Raw genomic sequence first — 21098 nt, 5'->3', positions numbered from 1 at the left:
ACCTCTGCTTTCTTCTGTATAAAACTTGATGCGCTGAAGACAAAATATAGTAAAAATGTTATGTGCATTTGTGGTAAGCAGTTCAGCTTGGGTCAGTTTGTTTCAATGTCAGCAGTTACATATCTTCTTGCCCAAGTATTTCACAGAGAGTAACTATTCTGCAGATGATTTTGGGGAAGTTATTTCTAATGAGATTCTTTTAGTAGAACTTTCAAAGGCATTAGTTGCTAGCCCTATTTCTACATTCCTTTAATGTACTTCATGATTATGTTAATGGTTTTAGTTATTATCATCATTATTGAATTGTTACTGTTAAAGCTAATTTCATGTTTGTTATGCATTTCTTAGTAGTTTTCTACCTTTTCTGTATTATCCTGACTTCTCTTCCCCTCTCCCCACCCCACCCCACTTTTTTATATTTTTTATGTTTTTTTTTTGGTTTTGTTTTTTTAATCGTCTAATATCACTAATAGTGAAAAGAATGAACACACACACACACACACACACACTCTTTCTCTCTCTCTGTCACTCACTTGCTCACTCAGGGCTTATTAGTTCATGTGCAGACTTAGATTTATGCCTCCCATTACATATTACATTGGGATGGGGCTGATGACTAGATCTAGTTAAATGGTTGTTGATTGGACATATGATCAACATACTGGTTCACATTAGATAGATTCATACTTAAACAAATATGTGTGTATGTAAGTAGAATAATCCAAGATCCTTGTTACTTAACCCCTAGGCTGCCTACATGACGAGATAACTCATCATGGAAAGCATGTATGCTTCGCTGCCACAATGACGAGATAACTCGTCATCGAAATATTCTGACTTTTCCCTGCTTTGCATTCAGTTCGTTGACAAAAATGCTGGTAACTTTAGCTTGGGGAATCTTTCTAGATTCTATTCATAGCTAGAAACACCATCTGCGTCATAAGGCAGTCCTTTATTTGAACGTTTTGGTTGGGTTACTGGCCGCAGTCTTTGCCTGGCTCTTCTCTTCGCTCGCTCAACAAAATGTCGGACTGACTCCGTGCTCAAGACATGCGATCGTGGCGAACTAAATCAACCAAGATTACTTTCTTTAGCTGATGCTCAGAAAGAATTGGAGCATAAATTTGAAGGAGAAGACAAGTGGTGAACATTTATAGGACGATTTGATAGAAAATAAAGGGAGCAATCAAGAGTGGCCAAGATGCGACTATCAGTGAGTGATGCCGGCTGTTCAACTCTAGCAGACAACAGGTCACCGAATTTTTAGCAGGACGCCGTATGAGCTATTTTCTTGGCACTCAGCCAACGCGGTCTGATGAGAACTGGATGAAGTGACCGTGTGAGAGGGGTGAAGAGGAGGGGAGGGTGGAGACTGAGGGGGCGTGGCCTCACATCCATATTATCACTTGCAGAAGTCACAATGCATCTATTTCTTTTTCATTTTTTTATATTGTGGTTGTTCTAGTATGATTTGGTGTGTGCAGATGTCCATTTGTCCAGAAAATGATATTTTTGTGCAAATTACCTGACTAATGTTTGTAATGAACAAGTTGAAAATGTGACAAAAAACAAACCACTGATTTCAAAACAACAGCATGTCACTTAAAATATATAAAATGGGAAAACATCATGTGTTTTGTATTCTTTATTCATTTCCCTTTCAGAAAATGTATACTTTTATGGGTCTTTCTCCAATAACAAAGAGCACAGAATTTTTTTTTAATTTATACCCGTTTTTTGTGAAAAAACCCTGGCAAATAGATTTCACTTAAATCTTATTTTCCTGGCAGCGAAAGGGTTAAATTATTCACTGTTTGATTCTGAGAAGAAATTGTGTAATCCTGAAAGTGCCTTATGAGTAATTTCTTCTTTTTTTTTTCCTACTTCCAGGCCACTGACAGGGACTCCAAGCTGTATGGAAATGATGGCCTCCGATACAGCTTCATTGACCATGCTGAAGGATTGTAAGCATATGTTTCTTTGTATGTGTGTTTTGGTGTTCATTCGTTTCTTGATTTTATGTCTGTTATTTATACCTAAATGAGATAAACCCAGAGAGGACATAAAAAAACTGGAGCTCCATAACTGTTTCATGTTATTCATAAAATTAGTTCTGCATGCAAAGTCAGTCCTCTAAAACTGTTTATTTCTATCTTCCATTTATACAAACCAAAGTGGTTTTATGTTGAGCAAGTACATGGGAGACAACATTCATCAAATAAGAGAGATTTTTCATTACAATTTTTCCTGGTCTACTTCTTTGTACAAACTTTGAAAATGGCTTTTGGTGTTGTTTATTTTGTAATTTGGATTTTTTTTTTTTTGGGGGGGGGGGGGAAGATTTGAAAGCATATGGCTCTCGCCTATCTGTCTTTTGTTGAGTTCAAGCTTTTTATTGTGAGATAATGATGATAATGCTGATAATAATATTTTATGTTCATATAGCGTAGTTATACAAGCATGAGCAAGCTCTAAGCACTTTACAAATCCAGTATTAAAGTGAAACGAGATAGCACACAAAAAAGAAGTAGAAACATATAAAAGGGTAATAAAACACAAATCATTATTATTGTAAAAACACAATGGACAAAACCCACAAAATAGCATACTCTCAGTACTACATCTGTTACACACACACAAGAACGATTAAACAGCTAAGAGCAATTTCAGTTAAAATATGTACAACTAAAAATGAGCATCATTATAATTTGCATACAGTGGATTTGTAAAGATGGGAAAATAAAGTTTTGGGTAGAAGTAAAAGGGGTAAAAACCGGCAGTCATTCTCCCTTTTGAACCACACCACCACACATCCTCCCACCCCCTTTCTGTCCAGTCGCCCATCACACGCACTCACATTGCCATCAGCCTGGGACAACAGCACTATTTGTTATGAAAGGTGTTTTTTTTAAAGAGGTAAGTTTTAAGATTTGTTTTAAAGGTACATAGATGAATTGTTTTTCCGAGAGCAATAGACAGAGTTGTTGGACAAAAGGCAGAGAATGACCTCTTTCTACAGGAGCATAGGAAGTATCCAGGAACAGGTAGTTGGGAGAAGTCAAGAGAAAATGAATAGTAATTATAAATAGGCAAACTAATCTTCAGAGAGAGGAGTTTGTTTGAACATGGGAGAAATAATTGAGAAGGGAAATATTGTTTAATTTATGTGACGCATGCTTTTTTTATATTTTTTATCATTTATCATCAATTTCTTGTCTTAAAGTGATTGTTAAGAATTTGGTCTGTTTCATTTTCATCAAGCTCTGGTGTAATACTTGGCCACAGGCACCCAACAAAAACAAATTTCACTGGAAATCCAGGATCTGATTGTGATGCAGATAATTTTAACCACTTGATTTCATGGAAATTTTCTTTGACTCAGATTTAAAACAACAGTAACAACAGTTATACAATGGAATTTTAATAGTAATACAATCAATGAAATTATAACAACTCTATCATTTGCTTAAAGTACACTGTGTGAGCAATCATCATGCTAAATTTGAAGGAGATACCTCAGAAGAAGTAATGCACCTATTTTTCACATTTAGGTGGAAACACCAAGTTTTTCCTTGACACACAGGAAAGACAAAATAATTCAAATGTTGGGCAGGTAAGGGGTTCAGAAATGCTGTACTGCTACATGATTTTATAGCTGTTTTCTTGCTTCAGTAGCCGTTGGTTACCATATGGGTTCACAACACAGAGAAATTGAATTGAACACATGATAAACTGACTGTAAATCACTGCTGTTGTTAATTCTGTTCATGGCAGTATTTTGTTTGTTCTGTTTTACCAGGTTCCGTATTGATCCAGTCACTGGTACAGTGTATGTGGAAGACTGCCCCACTCCTGGTGTCAAACGTTGCATAGACTATGAGTGGGAAAAAAGCTACAGTATTTCTGTGAGGGTCGAGGACAACTTAGGAAATGACCCATCCAAAAATCAGATTGCAGAGTTAATCATCACGATCCTCAATGTGAATGACAATCCTCCAGAGTTCATTGGGAATTACACCCGCTTCATTCAAGAGGGAAAGACAAAAGTGGAAAACGGCTTATTTGTCAAGGTATGTTTAGAATATGGTGAGATAATGATAATAATGATGATAATAATAATAGTATTTATATAGTGCTGAATCTTGTGCAAAGACAAATCAAAGTGCTTTCGCACCAGTCATTCACACGCATGCATAACTCTAAAACTGGAGAAACTGAAGACAAGGAAGAGGCAGGGAATGGAGGCTGTTTTAGGAAGAGGTGGGTTTTTAGGCCAGACTTGAAAGAGCTGAGTGTGGAGACTTGACAAAGTGAAAGAGGAAGTTCATCCCAATTGCAAGGTCCAGAGACAGAGAAAGAATGATAACTGTATTTTGATGAGTAAGTGTGCATGTACCTGTGATTGTTTTTGTCACTGATGTTTGTGAGAAATCAAGGTTTTAAGATAGTAGCAAGATTGTTGTGTATCTATATATATTACCTGATGATAGAATGTCTTTGATCTGATCAGTGGTTTTTGAACTGTTCAGTATGTGTTTGTGTTGGTAAAAATATAAGGACTTAGTATCATACATTGAATACTTTTATGTTGCAGGCCGTTGACAGCGACAGAGATCAAGTCACTTACTCTTTGGTCAACAGTCGAGATGCTGCCTTCTGGACTATCAACCAGAACACTGGAGAAATCACAGCCAGAAATCCCATTAAACTCAATGATACTATTAATGGCAGAGGCGTGTAAGTTTCCAGATGAAAGTTTGTATACTTGTCAGTGCACTTGTTCCTTCAGTCAAACATACCCGCACTTACGTCTGTGAAGCTGCTAGTTGTGAAGGTCTTTGTGAAATTGATAGTTCTGAAAACTCAGAGATTTCTGCTGATCAACACTTAGACAAATGAAAATATGCATGCAAAAAATACAGCCGACATTCATATACTCACTTGCATGTGTGTGTGTGTGCGTGCAAACCCCCACACAAACAAACTTCGTCACACTCAAACATGCATTCGCACATATACAATCACACAACTTACAACATATGTTGTAAACTGATTGGAAGTCAGTGGAAGTCAATCACTTTGCTGTGATGGATTTGACGCACAGTCATTACTTTTGAAAAGGCTGTACATTGCTGAATTAAAGATAACAAGAAAGGCAAGGCCTTCAAGACTCACTTGTGATATACACTCAAAGGAAACAAAAAAGATAATGATAATAAGAAAACTTATAGAAATTAGTTTGTTGAAATGTGTTCTCTATTTTTTATTATAATTATATAAAGCTTCGCATTTAAAAAAGAAAAAAGAAAAAATGGCTTTCACGCAGATTGGAACCATTGATGTTCAAATTGAGAATGAGTGGTTTTATCCACTGCGCTAACGCAGCTCTGACAGTGACATAAAAAAATTATCATTTGAGTATCTTGTTTTAGTGGAATAATTCGACAGCATTAATTGAAGTGATAACGCTGTTTAAATCATATTTTGGTATATCTTGGGCATTTAACCCATTCAGCGCCAAACTTGCATTTATGCACAGGTGCAGTAGAGGACCCATGTCACTGAAAGGTGACCATTCATAGGTCTGTTATCTATGAATCTACTGTTCTTAATGTTCGGTTGAAGGATAGGCCATGTTTTCTATACATCGCACAGGGAATCCCCAGCTATTCTTAGCCACTGTCTTTTCTGTGTTTATACCACAGGGGAATTTTGTACTCTAAATTGACTGGCGGTGAAAGGGTTAAGAAGTCCAAAGTAAAGGACACATTCCCATCACCTCAAACACCTGCAATATGTGTCCATTTTTTTTATAGATTGGCAGAGATCCATGCTCAACAAGCTCTTCATACTCACTGAGAAACTATGACACCGACCATTCAGTTTCTCTTTTCTGTTCATTCTAATTACTTCAGTATCCACTTTAAAACATTCATATGCAGTGAACACATCAATGATTATTGAAGAAATTCTTTTGATTTGACGGTAAAGGAGACGTTGCCATCGAGTCAGGCTCTAAAATATATTTTCTGGACAAATGGATAATACCTGCACACACAAATTATACTAGAATAACCACAATAAAAAAAATAAAAAAATAAATAAAAAAAAAGACAGATACACAGTGCATTATGACTTCTCCAGATGATAATAAGGATGTGGGGCCATGCCCCATCGGTCTCCACCCCTCTCCTCTTCACCCCTCTAACACAGTCAATTCATCCAGTTCTCACCAGATGGCATTGGCTGAGTGCCAAGAAAATTACTAACACTATGTCCTGCTAATAATTCAGTCATTTCCTGTCATCTGCTACAGCTGTACAGTCAGCATCACTCACTGACAGTCATTTCTTGGCCAGTCTCTTCATTGCTCCTATATTTTCTGTCAAATCATCCAATAAAAGTTCATCACTGTCTTCTCCTTTGAATTTACACTTCAATTATTTCTGAGCATCAGTTAAAGAAAGCAATGTTGGTTGATTCTGGGCAACATGATCGCATGTCTTGAGCTCGGAATCTGACATTTTGTTGAGCGAGCAAGGAGAGGAGCCAGGCAAACACTGTGGCAGTAACCCAACCAAAACGTTCAAATAAAGGACTGCCTCATGACGTAGATGGGATTTCTAGCTATGAATAGAATCTAGAAAGATTTCCAAAGCTGAAGCTACCAAATTTTTGTCAACGAACTCAATGCAAATCAGGGAAAAGTCCGAATATTTCAATGACAAGTTATCTCATCATATAAGCAGCTTAGGGGTTAATTCAGTGTCCACTTTAGAATATTCATATGCAGTAAACACGTCAGTAATGTAGTCAGTGTCACTGTATCTGTTCTGTCCATAATTTGTATTTCTTTGGTTTTAATTGCGAACAAGAAAAAAAGGTCATGGCATCTTCTAACCAGGCATTGCCTGCATTCGGGCAGCTGCAAAGGGGTAACAGTGCTTTTGGAATCCAGATCGAGCATCAATAAACTGTTAATTAACTGGAAATACGGCTATATTTGGGAGACATTCAACCTGTCATTGGCATGACTGAAGATTTTTTGTAACCCTACTATGTTTAAGCCAAATTTGGTATTGGTAGACAAAGTAATTCCAGAGAAAATGGCATTGTTAAAGTTTACCAAGGACACACACACACACACACACACACACACACACACACACACATGCAACTGAACACTGGGTTATAAATAGACTCACTTTGTTTACACTTTAAGTCAACCAAAAGTTTACAGCACCAGCCCCCAACCCCATCCCCCACCCCCCATCCCCCAACCACCCAAAAGAAAGAAAGAAAAGGAAAAAAAATAAAGCAGAAAAGAGAAAAGAAGGGGGGAAGGGACTGGAAAGAATGGAGAGAGAGAGTACTGGAATCAAGTTTTGAAATATCTGATACCCTTACGGATGTGGTTTTTGCTGTGTAAAGTGAATCCTACCACAGTTTCAGTTTCTCAAGGAGGCATCACTGCATTTGAACAAATCCATATACACTACACTACATCTGCAAGGCAGATGCCTGACCAGCAGCATAATCCAATATGCTAATTAGGCCTTGAGTGCATGCATGTATATTTGTTTACCTATCAGAGTTGATTTCTACAAAATTTTGCCAGAAGACTTCAACTGTGTTGCCATGGGTTCTTTTTTCGGTGCGCCAAGTGCAGGTGTACATGTTGCTTGCTTGCTTTTCTTTCCCTTCCCTCAACCTACCTTCATCCCCTCTTGTCCTGCCCCACATAATTTCTTCCTGATGTCTTATTTGTTCACAGGTTCAGGTTCTCTGCTGCAGCTTCTGATGGTTCAGGAATAAGAACGACTGCTGGTATCATAATCAACGTAATTGTAAGTATCTTAATACCCTTCATAAAATTATCACAAGTCAGCAATGGATATTTCTTAAGCACTCATGTTTACATAAACCATGAAAACATCTTGTATGTTCACGCCTATTCCCAGGCACACATGCATGCGCATATGAACACCTCACTTTATTCAAGGACAAGTGATGATGTGCAGAAGTAGGCAACAGTATACAGCACTGCATCTGTTAGGACATGAGATAGAGCATTGAGGATTAAGAAAATGCGAAAACCACACAGATGCACATTCACATACATTAACAGATGCCTGTTCTGGCTGTTTTCACTGAAACTGCTAGTTTCTATAATGATGCAAGTGTTGATGAATGGAATCACTAACTATGATGAGATATCATAATGTTTTGCTGAAAAGAAAGCAAGATCAAACGATCAACTGGAAATGTTAAAAAATTAAAATACAAAGAGAGAGAGAATGCGCCTAGTTTGGAATTTTTAATCCATGCGTTTTTTTTAATCGAAAGCAACATCAGTGAGCAAGAAGTAATGCATCTGATTTTCAATTCAGTGTTATGATAAATCATGGATGATATAATGATTTTAACAGATAGATTTAGAAGGCAAACTGTCAGCAAATCTGCAAAGGGTTAAAGAAAAAAAAAGTAAAGGTTACTGTTATTCATTGTTTGGGATACAAATAAATGGATATGTCGCTTGCCAGATTTGCATTTCAGATGATTGTTATGTATTTTTAAAAAAGGAGAAGAAAATCTATAAATCGGTTGAAAGTAATACAAGAAAAACTTGGAGGAATATCTAACTGGAAAGTACTAGTTCACTTGGACAAGAACCATCTGTATGGAATGGGTTATGCTAGCTGTTTTCTTTCTGCCAATGCATTTGGTCATGTTGATAAAGTATCTCCATGTTTTGTGTGTGTCTGCCAGGACATTAATGACAACACACCAACGTTCACACAGTTCGAGAAAACAGTTAGCATTAGAGAGGATTATCCAAAAAGTAAGTTGTTCTGCTTGTATTCTGTTTGTTCCTTCCAGTCTCAGCTTTGTACATGACAAATGTTTTCAGTGGTTTCTTCTTCCTCTGCATTTGTAGGCTGAAATTCCCAAATTCACTTGTATGTAAGAGTAGAATTTTACATGTATGACTGTTTTTACCCAGCAATGTGGCCAGTTATACTCGTGTTTTCAAGGATGTGTATGCTGGGCATGTCTTTGTTTCCATAATGCACAAAATGCTGACATGGATTACATGATCTATAATGTGCGTATTTTATCTTCTGCATGCCTGTTCGCATGGAAGGGGTTCAGGCAAAATAGCAGGTCTGCACATACGTTCGCCTTGGAGATTGGAAAAATCTCCAGCCTTAACCCTCAGGTGTGCCAAAACTAAGGATTGAACTTATGAAATTTGGGTGAGAATCCAACACTCTAAGCATGTGGCCACAATACCATTCTTTTTACTGATCTTTACCACCACAGATGGAAGAGAGGAAGGTGGCAGAATGGTTAAGATGTTCATCTGCCAATACAAAGAGTTCATGAGGGTGTGGGTTCGAATCCCACTCGCCCTTTCTCCCATGTTTGACTGGAAGATCAAACTGAGTGTATAGTCATTTGGATGAGACGATAAACTTGAGGTCCCGTTTACAGCACACAGTTGCCTTACTGACAAAGAACCCATGGCGACAAGGGTTTTGTCCTCTGGCAAAATTCGGTTGAAATCCACTCTGATAGGCAGACAGATATGATACATGCACTCAAGGCCTGACTAAGTGCGTTGGGTTATGCTGCTGGTCAGGCACCTACCTAACAGATTTGGTGAGAATATGGATTTGTCTGAATGCAGTGATGCCTCCTTGAAAAACTGAAACTACAAGCACACATATGTATGGAAGTCAGTAGGTTTGTTTGACATGTCTGTATGAATGTTTGTTTTTTCTGTCTATGTTTGTGTGTGGGTTTTTTTTCAGCAGGTATGTGCGTATACGGCTATAATCATGTGTGTATTCATCACTTTCCGTATGTGTGTTTGTTATTTTGAAAGTGTTCATGTTAAAGTTATTATGAACTTGAATTCCATATCAGCTTTTCCTTTTATCAGGTTCATGCTTTTGAAATGTCTCCTGTAATGAGTTTTTCATCATTTCTTTTTTGGCTGTTTCTGCCAGATAAAAGTGCCAAGGAGAAATGGGCAATGCAAAATTGAAGCATACATATGTACATGAATAAACTTGTGACCAAATTTGGTATACAAGCAGGCACTTTTGGATGGTTTTAATTCATTAAAACATTTGGAAAACATTTCTCACCTTAGAGATAGTCAGAATAAATGATAGATTATGTGCAGTATTCATTGACAAATTGACTCACTTGTGGAAACAAAGTGAGTCTGTGTTATAACCCAGTGTTCAGTTGTCTGTGTATGTGTGTGTGTGTCCGTGGTAAACTTTAACATTGACATTTTGTCTGGAAATACTTTGTCTGCCAATACCAAATTTGGCTTAAACATAGTAGGAAAAAAATTTTCATAGTCATACCAATGATAGGTTGTACATCTCCTGAATTTAACTGTATATCCAAATGATCAATGGTTTATTTCGTTGATGCTGGTTCTGGATTCCGAAAATGCTGTTATGCCATTACAGCCGCCCGAATGTCTTGTAAGCAGACGCCATGACATCGTTTTTCTTGTTCGCAATTAAAACCAAAGAAATACATATTCTGGACAGAACACATACAGTGACACTAACTACATTATTGACGTGGTTGCTGCATATAAATATTCTAAAGTGGACACTGAATTAACTGGAATGAACCTAAAAGAAAATTTGAATCGACCGTTTCACTAAGGTCAGCCTTGTCTACACTGGTTTGTGCAGATCTTGACAACATTTTGCAAAGCCTGACGTGATGGCAACATCTCTTTTACTGCTGAATTAAAAGAATTTCTTACATAATCATCGACTTGTTTACTGCATATTAAATTTTTAGAGTGGATACTGGTTTAACTAAAATGAACAGAAAAGAGAAATTGAATGGATGATGTCGTATGCTTGTGGAACACGGATTTCTGCACATCTGTAAATATCAGACATATATTGCAGTGTGTTCCAGGCAGTGGGAATGTCTCCTTTACCTCAGACTTGAAAGAAATTCTTAAATGCCCGAGATACCCCAGAATAACATGATTTAAACGGAGTTTTCACTTCGATTACTGTTCTTGATTTATTCTGCTAAAAGAACATGGTGAAATAATGATTTTTGAACATCATCGTTGAATGGCGAGTTAGCGCGGTGCACAAAACCACTCATTCACAACCCGAACATCCATGGTTTGAATCTGCTTTGAAGCTTTTTTTTTTTTTTGCTTTTGCTTTTTTAAACGCGAAGCTTTGATAATTATCCTAACGAATAGAGAACACATTTCAATAAACTAATTTTTATAAGATTTTTTTTCTTTTCATTGCGTATCACAAGTGAGTGTTGAAGCCCTTGCCCTTCTTGTTTAATTTGGTTTGTCAAGGTTACACTTCGAGTGGTCACAGGTCTGTCACATTTTAAACCCTGTTGAATATTTGGTATGGATCTCTGTTCTGTCTGTATTACTGTTAAGTTTTTATGTTGAATTATGTTTGCGAGAAATTATAGTTTTACTTCTTTTTTTTTTTTTTCAGACACACTTGTCACAACAGTGACAGTGTCAGATGCGGATTCACCTACCTCTGGCAATGGACAAGTGGAAGTCTCCATCGATTCCGGAAACTATGGAAAGTTTAAAGTCAAAAATGTTACGCTTGTGGGCGCCTTCTATGTGGCAGAGATTCACACTTCTGATGGTAGCTTTGACTACGACCTCAATAACCGGTATAATCTGACTGTAAGTGCAAACAGAAGATTTTTTTTTTTTTTTAATGGTTTAGGTGCAGCATGAAAGAACCCATGGCAATGAAAGGGTTGTCTTTGGCGAAATTCTGTAAAAAAGAAAAAAAATCCATTTTGATTGTAAAGCGCATACAATTGCAGCCAGAGAAAAGGGGTTTTCTTCATTCGTGGGCTGCAACTACCATGTTCAGTTGTATGTACATAAGTGGGATTTTACGTGTATAACCATTTTTACCCCGCCATGTAGGCCGCCATGCTCTGATTTCAGGGGTAAAAGGAGTTAAAGGGGGTAGGTAGTATAGAATTGCAACCAGAAAAAAAAGGGTTGTGTGTAGCATGCAATTGCAGCCAGATAAAAGGGGTTGGGTGTAGCATACAATTGCAGCCAGATAAAAGGGGTCAGATGTAGCATACAACTGCAGCCAGAAAAAAGGGGTCGGATGTAGCATACAATTGCAGTCAGATAAAAGGGGTCAGATGTAGCATACAATTGCAGCCAGATAAAAGGGGTCGGATGTAGCATACAATTGCAGCCAGATAAAAGGGGTTGGGTGTAGCATACAATTATAGCCAGATAAAAGGGGTCAGATGTAGCATACAATTGCAGCCAGATAAAAGGGGTCGGATGTAGCATACAATTGCAGCCAGATAAAAGGGGTCAGATGTAGCATAAAATTGCAGCCAGCCAGATAAAAGGGGTCAGATGTAGCATACAATTGCAGTCAGATAAAAGGGGTTGGGTGTAGCATACAATTACAGCCAGATAAAAGGGGTCAGATGTAGCATACAATTGCAGCCAGAAAAAAGGGGTCGGATGTAGCATAAAATTGCAGCCAGCCAGATAAAAGGGGTCAGATGTAGCATACAATTGCAGTCAGATAAAAGGGGTTGGGTGTAGCATACAATTACAGCCAGATAAAAGGGGTCAGATGTAGCATACAATTGCAGCCAGATAAAAGGGGTTGGGTGTAGCATACAATTGCAGCCAGATAAAAGGGGTCAGATGTAGCATACAATTGCAGCCAGAAAAAAAAAGGATTTGGGTGTAGCATACATTTGCAGCCAGATAAAAGGGGTTGGATGTAGCATACAATTGCAGCCAGAAAAAAGGTGTCGGGTGTAACACATTTGCAGCCAGACAAAAAGGGGTCAGATGTAGCATACAATTGCAGCCAGAAAAAAAAAGGATTTGGGTGTAGCATACATTTGCAGCCAGATAAAAGGGGTTGGATGTAGCATACAATTGCAGCCAGAAAAAAGGGGTCAGATGTAGTATACAATTGCAGCCAGATAAAAGGGGTCAGATGTAGCATACAATTGTAGTCAGATAAAAGGGGTTGGGTGTAGCATACAATTGCAGTCAGATAAAAGGGGTTGGGTGTAGCATACAGTTGCAGCCAGAAAAAAGGGGTCAGATGTAGTATACAATTGCAGCCAGAAAAAAGGGGTCAGATGTAGCATACAATTGCAGTCAGATAAAAGGGGTCAGATGTAGCATACAATTGCAGCCAGATAAAAGGGGTCGGATGTAGCATACAATTGCAGCCAGATAAAAGGGGTCAGATGTAGCATACAATTGCAGCCAGATAAAAGGGGTTGGGTGTAGCATACATTTGCAGCCAGATAAAAGGGGTTGGATGTAGCATACAATTGCAGCCAGAAAAAAGGGGTCAGATGTAGCATACAATTACAGCCAGATAAAAGGGGTCAGATGTAGCATACAATTGCAGTCAGATAAAAGGGGTTGGGTGTAGCATACAATTGCAGCCAGAAAAAAAAAGGATTTGGGTGTAGCATACATTTGCAGCCAGAAAAAAGGGGTTGGATGTAGCATACAATTGCAGCCAGAAAAAAAAAGGATTTGGGTGTAGCATACATTTGCAGCCAGAAAAAAGGGGTTGGATGTAGCATACAATTGCAGCCAGAAAAAAGGGGTCAGATGTAGCATACAATTACAGCCAGATAAAAGGGGTCAGATGTAGCATACAATTGCAGCCAGATAAAAGGGGTTGGGTGTAGCATACATTTGCAGCCAGATAAAAGGGGTTGGATGTAGCATACAATTGCAGCCAGAAAAAAGGTGTCGGGTGTAACACATTTGCAGCCAGACAAAAAGGGGTCGGATGTAGCATACAATTGCAGTCAGATAAAAGGGGTTGGGTGTAGCATACAGTTGCAGCCAGAAAAAAGGGGTCGGATGTAGCATACAATTGCAGTCAGATAAAAGGGGTTGGGTGTAGCATACAGTTGCAGCCAGAAAAAAGGGGTCAGATGTAGTATACAATTGCAGCCAGATAAAAGGGGTCAGATGTAGCATACAATTGCAGTCAGATAAAAGGGGTTGGGTGTAGCATACAATTGCATCCAGAAAAAAGGGGTCAGATGTAGCATACAATTGCAGCCAGATAAAAGGGGTCAGATGTAGCATACAATTGCAGTCAGATAAAAGGGGTCGGGTGTAGCTTACAATTGCAGCCAGAAAAAAGGGGGTCAGGTGTAGCATACAATTGCAACCAGAAAAAAGGGGTCAGGTGTAGCATACAATTGCAGCCAGAAAAAAGGGGTCAGGTGTAGCATACAATTGCAGCCAGAAAAAAAGGGGTCGGGTGTTGCATACAATTGCAACCAGAAAAAAAGGGGTCGGGTGTAGCGTACAATTGCAACCAGAAAAAAAGGGGTCAGGTGTAGCATACAATTGCAACCAGAAAAAAAGGGGTCGGTTGTGCTGCACTATGTCAGCATGCTCTGCTTGCAGAAAGCAGCTTCAGTTTCACACAGTGTACAAACCTTCTATGTCCTGTGGATGATTAGAAACCATTTGTTTTATTTTTAATTCAGTTGAATTTAGTTTTACTTTAAGAGAGAGAAAAATTTAGTTGAAAAAAAAAACACGCAAAAAAAAACGTGCATGCATATACATATATGATGATATATATAATTTTTAAAAAGAGAAAGGAAAATAGATATTGATAATTATGATAATTACACCAATAATAGTAATAAGATAAGACAAGCCAGTCATGATATCTGTACACTATGGAATAATCGTATACAATGGATGTGTAATATTTACATTATGGACAAAGAAGAGCTTGCAAATAGAAACAATTGATACAATAACACTGTACTTTGTATTTCTCAAGGACTGGTGTATAGCTTAAAGGAAGCTAGCAAGATTACAGTAAGTGTCTATATTTGGCACATAGTATTCCATTAATAGTTCATCAAAAGGTAACTGTATTTTTCAGTTTTGTATCTATAACTGAGGTGCGTTCTAAATGCTTTGAATTTTGGAGGCTGTTTTTTAAATTTACTTTTGTATAGAAAGTTTTTGGCAAGTAAAATGAAAATGTACCAAATGCATGTGACTTGCCAAATAAAATTAGTTCATTTTGTACGTTACTGCATTTGTCATTCATAATAGTTTGAACCGAGGCAGGTGGCGCGAGCTGACCAGGCAGTCATCCATGGTGCCCCAACGACCCACCCACGGGTCAAGGGATAGATGAGATGAGATGAGAATAGTTTGAAGAGCAGACCAAAATCTCTGCACAACCTCACATCTTCAAACAAAGAGTTCAGTGGTTCTGGATGTGTTCCACAGAAGCTAAATTTATCCTTATCAGAAAGCTTCATCTGTTTCAGATATGTTCGTTGTTTAATTTAAAAAAAAAAAAAATCATTATTCCCTTTGGGAATAGGGAGTCTTAATAAGATGAAATGTGATGAAGATTTCGGGTTATGCATCTCCTTCCAGTGGCTTGTAAATGTACATTTTTGCAGATTATTCTGAGGCAGTTTTTATAGGTATTGCATTAAACCATAACTGTTTTCTTTCACCAGTTGAGAGCACGTGACAAAGGAAGTCCTGCCTTGACAGGGTCTTCCACACTCATAGTGAACATTCTGGACACCAACAACAAGGATCCCTACTTTGAGCCACCCACAATATCTGTCTCTGTCAGTGAAAGTGAGTAATTGGTTAATGTCATCCCTTTGCAGCACAGGAAGATTTTTCTTGAGTTCAGCCTTGTACCATGTAATTTTTTGTTTCATCTTTGTTTTTCTTGGCTGCACCATGCCAGCGTCATTACTCCCATGCTGCTCATTCCTAGTCCATGATACACAGCTACACCTGGGTTTGGCTGCTGCAGTCTCTGCGCCAGCTTTCCACATAACAGGGAACTAAAGATGCCAGGTTGCCAAGGGGTGACACACTAGAGAAGACCCTACACTGCTGCTGAGTCACTTTGGTGGTGTTCAGTAGTGCTTGTTGTGGTTCAGCAAATGCAGGACACCATCTCCAAGCCCCCATACTGACGACAGTTGTTTTGTCGCACAGACAGTCAGAGTGAGCATCCCCTTCAGAGCAGAGATGGTCACCATTTTTTTCTTTCCAGCAACAGGTCTGCCATGAACCTGCAGACACTGAAGACCTTGGCAGGAACTCTCAATGCATGAAAGTGGAGGGCGAGTTAAAACTGAGGTCACCATGAAAACAGAGCATGAAAGGCCACATAATCTGGGACATTTTTTTTCTGTGGTAATGGTGGATGAGGATGATAACAATATTGCTATGGAAGTCCATTTCTTAGGTATGGTGCAAGTGATTATATTTCCTGGCATCAACCAGACCTGAGAGATTCAGACACCTGCAGTTTGGGTCCAGAAATTTTAGCAACTCCACCAAAAATGTATCTGTGAAGTGTATGGTCCTCAGCCATGTGGTCAAGTCCACAGCACACACTATTCTGGGTAGCAGCTTGCCATAGGCCAGAAAAAAACCCACACCCAGTTATCAGTGTGTGATGCTAACCACTTCGCTATGGCGGCTGATGGCACCTTGCAGTGTCACAGAAGTGTTCTGTTAAGAGCAACAAGAATTTTGTTTAAGGCTTTTCTAGATCCTCACACATGAGGAAGTAGCCAGCAGCAGCACACCAGTGATTTCATCATCACTCTCTCCAACTCACATCCATGCATTCTTTCCCCAGAAATGATGAACCTGTGAGGTGTAGTAAGACAAATAAATGTTAACGAGAAGTTTTTTTCTGAATATTGATGAGATATGACTTCGAGACTTGTTATGAAATGTCTTGACACTCTGCTTCTGGACTTTTCAAACATAATACTCATTCATATTGTCTCAATGAGTGTGCTTGTGTATGTGCACAAGTGTGTGTGCATGTGAGTACATATGTGTGACTTAGATTGTGCAAGTAAACGATTGCATCTACATTTGATTTTTTGCACATGCTTAAGTGTGCACAAGTGTAACTGTAAAAGGGTCTGCACTTTTATACAGATATATATATATATATACATATATATACTTTGTATATGTATTCTTTGTTTTATTGTTCATTTGTTTGAGGGACTAGTAGTTTGATTGTTGAAGCACATGTTGGTGCCTTTTTTAATACTTGTGTATACTTACAGCACTCTTTCACATTGAATCGTTCACATTGAATCATGCACCCCACAGTGGAAATATTTCTTTTTGATGGATTTTCATTAATCTTCCTCTGTATGTGTGTGTGTGTTTGTGCGTGTGTGTGTGTGTGATATGTGTTTGTGTGTGTGTGTGTGTGTGTGCATGCCTGCATGTGTGTGTTTTTGTGTTGTGTATTTGATTTCTGCGTTTTGTCACCAGATGTTCCAGTCTCTACGACGGTGATAACTCTGACAGCCAAGGACGATGATGCTGACAGTGACCTGAAGATGTCATTTGGTTCGCCTATTGTAGCTCGCAACCCGTCTGGAGTGAGCGTCACAGATCCCACTCTATTTCAAGTGAGTGAAAAACCGTTTTGAAGTAGAGGTTCTTTCTTTTTATATTCTATATTCTGTTATATATGTAGTCTGGTTTATGGTTACAAATTGTAATGCTTTGTTTTTAAAGAGCCATTCTGCTTTCACTAAGAATTCATGTTTGGAGCAGTTGTTTATGGAATATGTTTTTCTCTCTTTAGATCTGCCGCAGTTGTTAACCACAACTACTTTGTGTGATACTTGGTGGTTTTTGTTGATAAACATTGTAAATGCTTTGTGAAGGATTCAGCTGAGTGACGTTTTTGTTTCCATGAGAAGTTGTAGTCTGCACCAAGGTTGACCTGGGAGAATTTTAAAATGTGCAAACATTTCCTATCCTGCATGGATGGGTCCCATACTTCAGATGCAAATGGAAGCATAACTTGCAAACCATGTGACTTTTGGTTCATCTCCGAGATTCAGTAATTGTAATGTATAATTGAAAAACAACTGAAACCCTTGCCCACAAACACAAGCACGTGCACAAGCATGAGCACACATGTGTGCGCATACACGCACACCCACACCCACACACAATAACACACCACACATAAGTGTACACACACTTACACTGGAATACACTCAATCATGTACACATCTGCAGGTACATTAATCAAAAACACCTAGAGAAGAGCTTGATTTCATGTAAAGGTATGTGGACTGCTGTAGTTTTAAGATATATGCACATGTGTGAGGGTGTGTGTGTGTGTGTGTGTGTACATGTGTGTGCTAGATTTATTTTATTTTATTTTTGATTGCTTGATGTGTTTCATTCACCTTCTCACTTTTTCTGTCTCTTGTCATAGAACTTGTTCAGAATCACGGAGGATGGTGTGGTGCTGACCAACCAACTGCTTGACCGAGATACTGTCAGCTCCTTGGAGTTTCCACTGGTAGTGAGAGACGTGAAAGCCAGTCCAGCCCAAACAGGCACAGGTAAGTCCCATCAAATGAGCCCTTTGGGCTTTCTGTTTTGGCATGTTTTCAACTTTATTCATGTTTGACGAACCATGTTTGTTAAAAAAAAAAAGAAAAAAAAAAGGAAAGTGAGATCTAAGTTATACTGATTTTGTGGTTTATAATTTTGAATTATTTAATCTTTTTCATTCAGTTAACAGTTTTGGGGTGGTGATGCTTTCATTTGTGTGTGTGTGTACATGTGTGTTTGTGGTGTGTGTATGTGCTGTATGTGTGTGTGTTTTGTATATCTGTGTGCATGCATTTGTGACATGATAAACTTTTACATTGGCATTTTTTTTGGCAGCCTCCAGTGATGAAGTACGATGATAAGAAACTCTAGGGAGAGCTGGACAGTACAAGGTCTTCAGAGAAGTGCCCCTCAGTCAAGTGTTTTGGCCCTTAACTCCTTACACTCTAAGGGGGCCGGGCCACACCCAGGTCATGACTCCTGGATGCCCTTGTATTGCCGCCTTTTTTTTTTTCCTGGTCCTCAGCAGGTTTGAACCCGCACCTCCAGGGTGATCGTCAGTTCAGGACTGAGTCACCGTTTCTGCAAGACGTTTTAACCACTGAGCCATTGTATTCTAGTTTAAGTAGGGAAATTTAATCCTTATGGAGTTTACTCTCATTCCTCCTCAACCAGATCCAGCTGGAACTGTTTTCTGCTGCTTTTGCCTTTGCCTTGACAGCCCTTTTCCTCTCTCTGCCAGAAATCAATAGCTGTTTCATGAGGCTGTAGGCAGATGTGCTCACAAACCCTCTAGCACCAATCTCTATGGCGAGGACTTTGGCTTGGAAGCCAGGTTCTCTCAAGCTGCTGGCCAGACTAGCATACTTCTCGGTCTTGTGGGCTTCCCCCATTCTGCCAAGTTTAGAGAATACAAAAAATATAAATATAACAGTAAATGCAGTTTGCATATAATTAGGCTTCTTTTTTTTTTGTGCCCATCCCAGAGGTGCAATATTGTTTTAAACAAGATGACTGGAAAGAACTGAATTTTTCCTATTTTTATGCCTAATTTGGTGTCAGCTGACAAAAGTATTTGCAGAGAAAATGTCAATGTTAAAGTTTACCACAGACACACACACAAACACACACACACACACACACACACAGACAACTGAACACCGGGTTAAAACATAGACTCACTTTGTTTATACAAGTCAAAAAGAACAGACTACATAGCGTAGCTGAAAAAAAAGTTTTTGATTTTTCTGGCTATTGTTTTCCTCTGGTGTTAGGAATTTATTTCTCTCTCTGTATATATGTGCACAGACTGTATATATGTGCGCACACACGCACACACACACACACACACACACACACATACACACATACATGCACACACACACACACGTGCAGACACGCATGCATGCACATGTGTGCTCGTGCACACACACACACACACACACTTTGTCTGTCTGTCTGTCTGTCTCTCTCTCTCTAACTGTAGAGTTTTTAAAAGCTCTTGCCTTGATCAGTTCTTAGAATGTAAGACAGTAGCCAGTATATATCTATACTGATATTATTGGGCATTGATATTTTGTTTCAGGTTCTCTGTACATCCGCATACTGGAGTACAACGACCAGGCTCCATACTTTGAGCTGCCCTTGTACCAGCTCAGTGTCAGGGAAGAGATTGCCACAGGGACCTTTGTCACCTCCCTGTTGGCCCTTGATGAAGATGACCAGATTGAAACCTACCAGCTCACACAGAACCCTGACAACCTGTTCAGCATTGATGCACAAACAGGTAAAGTATTTGCTTGATGATGAGGGCCATTGATAAGCCTGAATTGCTTTTTCAGTAGGAGTTTCCTAGGAGGTGAACTCTACCACAAGACTTCTTTCTTTGAAGGGATGTGCGTTCTTTTCACCTTAAAAAATTTCAGAATGAGATCCGTCATGCTTTCTGAATGGAGTTAGAGGTATGTTTGTTGTTTTTTTAAGTCTCCAGTCTTTGCCAGGTGTTGTGATCATCATCACTCGTTGTGCATGTGTGTGTGTGTGTGTATGTATGTGTGTGGGGTGTGTGTGCGCATGCACATGTATGTGTGTGTGTGTGTGTGAGTGTGTGTGCAAGTGTGTGTAGGATGCATATGCATGAGTATGTTGTTTATATGTTGGTATGTTTGTGTGTGTTTGTGTTTGTGTGTGCTTTTTCAAATGTGTGTATGGTGTGTGTGCATGATGTGTTTGTCTGTGTGTGTGTGTGTATGTGGGCACATGTGTGTGTGGGGGTGGGCATGTGTTTGTGTGTGTGTGTGAGTATGGGCGCGTGAGCTCATGCGCAGGTGATGGGGGAGGGGGGTGTATGGATAAGTGTGCACATGTTTGTGAATGAAGAATATCAGAGAGTAACTTTGCTTTGATTCTTTGGATAACAACAGGTGTGCTGTCGGTCAATGGTCGCCTTGACTATGAATCCCGTCACAATGTCACTCTCATTGCCCGGGCTTTTGACACGGGGCGGCCTCAGCTGTCCAACACCACCAGAGTCTTCATCAGGATCATCAACATCAATGACAATCCACCAGTCTTCAATCAGGTGATGCCCTACGGTCTTTGTTGGGATGGAGGGGGGAGGAGTGTCCCTGAT

General features: G+C 39.1%; 1 protein-coding gene across 2 annotated transcripts in view; it reads left to right on the top strand.

Annotated features, from left to right (window-relative positions):
• Positions 1-21098, top strand: part of LOC143289160 (cadherin-87A-like) — an 80096-nt gene that overhangs the window by 25872 nt on the left and 33126 nt on the right. For both annotated transcript variants that reach the window (XM_076598077.1, XM_076598067.1), the window contains exons 15-25: positions 1891-1964; positions 3800-4070; positions 4595-4737; positions 7775-7847; positions 8770-8842; positions 11520-11722; positions 15571-15697; positions 17381-17520; positions 18345-18474; positions 20052-20252; positions 20890-21047. In XM_076598077.1, the coding sequence (XP_076454192.1) occupies positions 1891-1964; positions 3800-4070; positions 4595-4737; positions 7775-7847; positions 8770-8842; positions 11520-11722; positions 15571-15697; positions 17381-17520; positions 18345-18474; positions 20052-20252; positions 20890-21047 (1593 nt within the window). The remainder of the gene's footprint in view (positions 1-1890; positions 1965-3799; positions 4071-4594; positions 4738-7774; positions 7848-8769; positions 8843-11519; positions 11723-15570; positions 15698-17380; positions 17521-18344; positions 18475-20051; positions 20253-20889; positions 21048-21098) is intronic.

Source organism: Babylonia areolata, chromosome 1, assembly GCF_041734735.1.
Source record: "Babylonia areolata isolate BAREFJ2019XMU chromosome 1, ASM4173473v1, whole genome shotgun sequence".
Classification (NCBI taxonomy): domain Eukaryota; kingdom Metazoa; phylum Mollusca; class Gastropoda; order Neogastropoda; family Buccinidae; genus Babylonia; species Babylonia areolata.
Note: the sequence above shows the minus strand (reverse complement) of the source record. Positions and strands in the feature narration are given on the sequence as shown.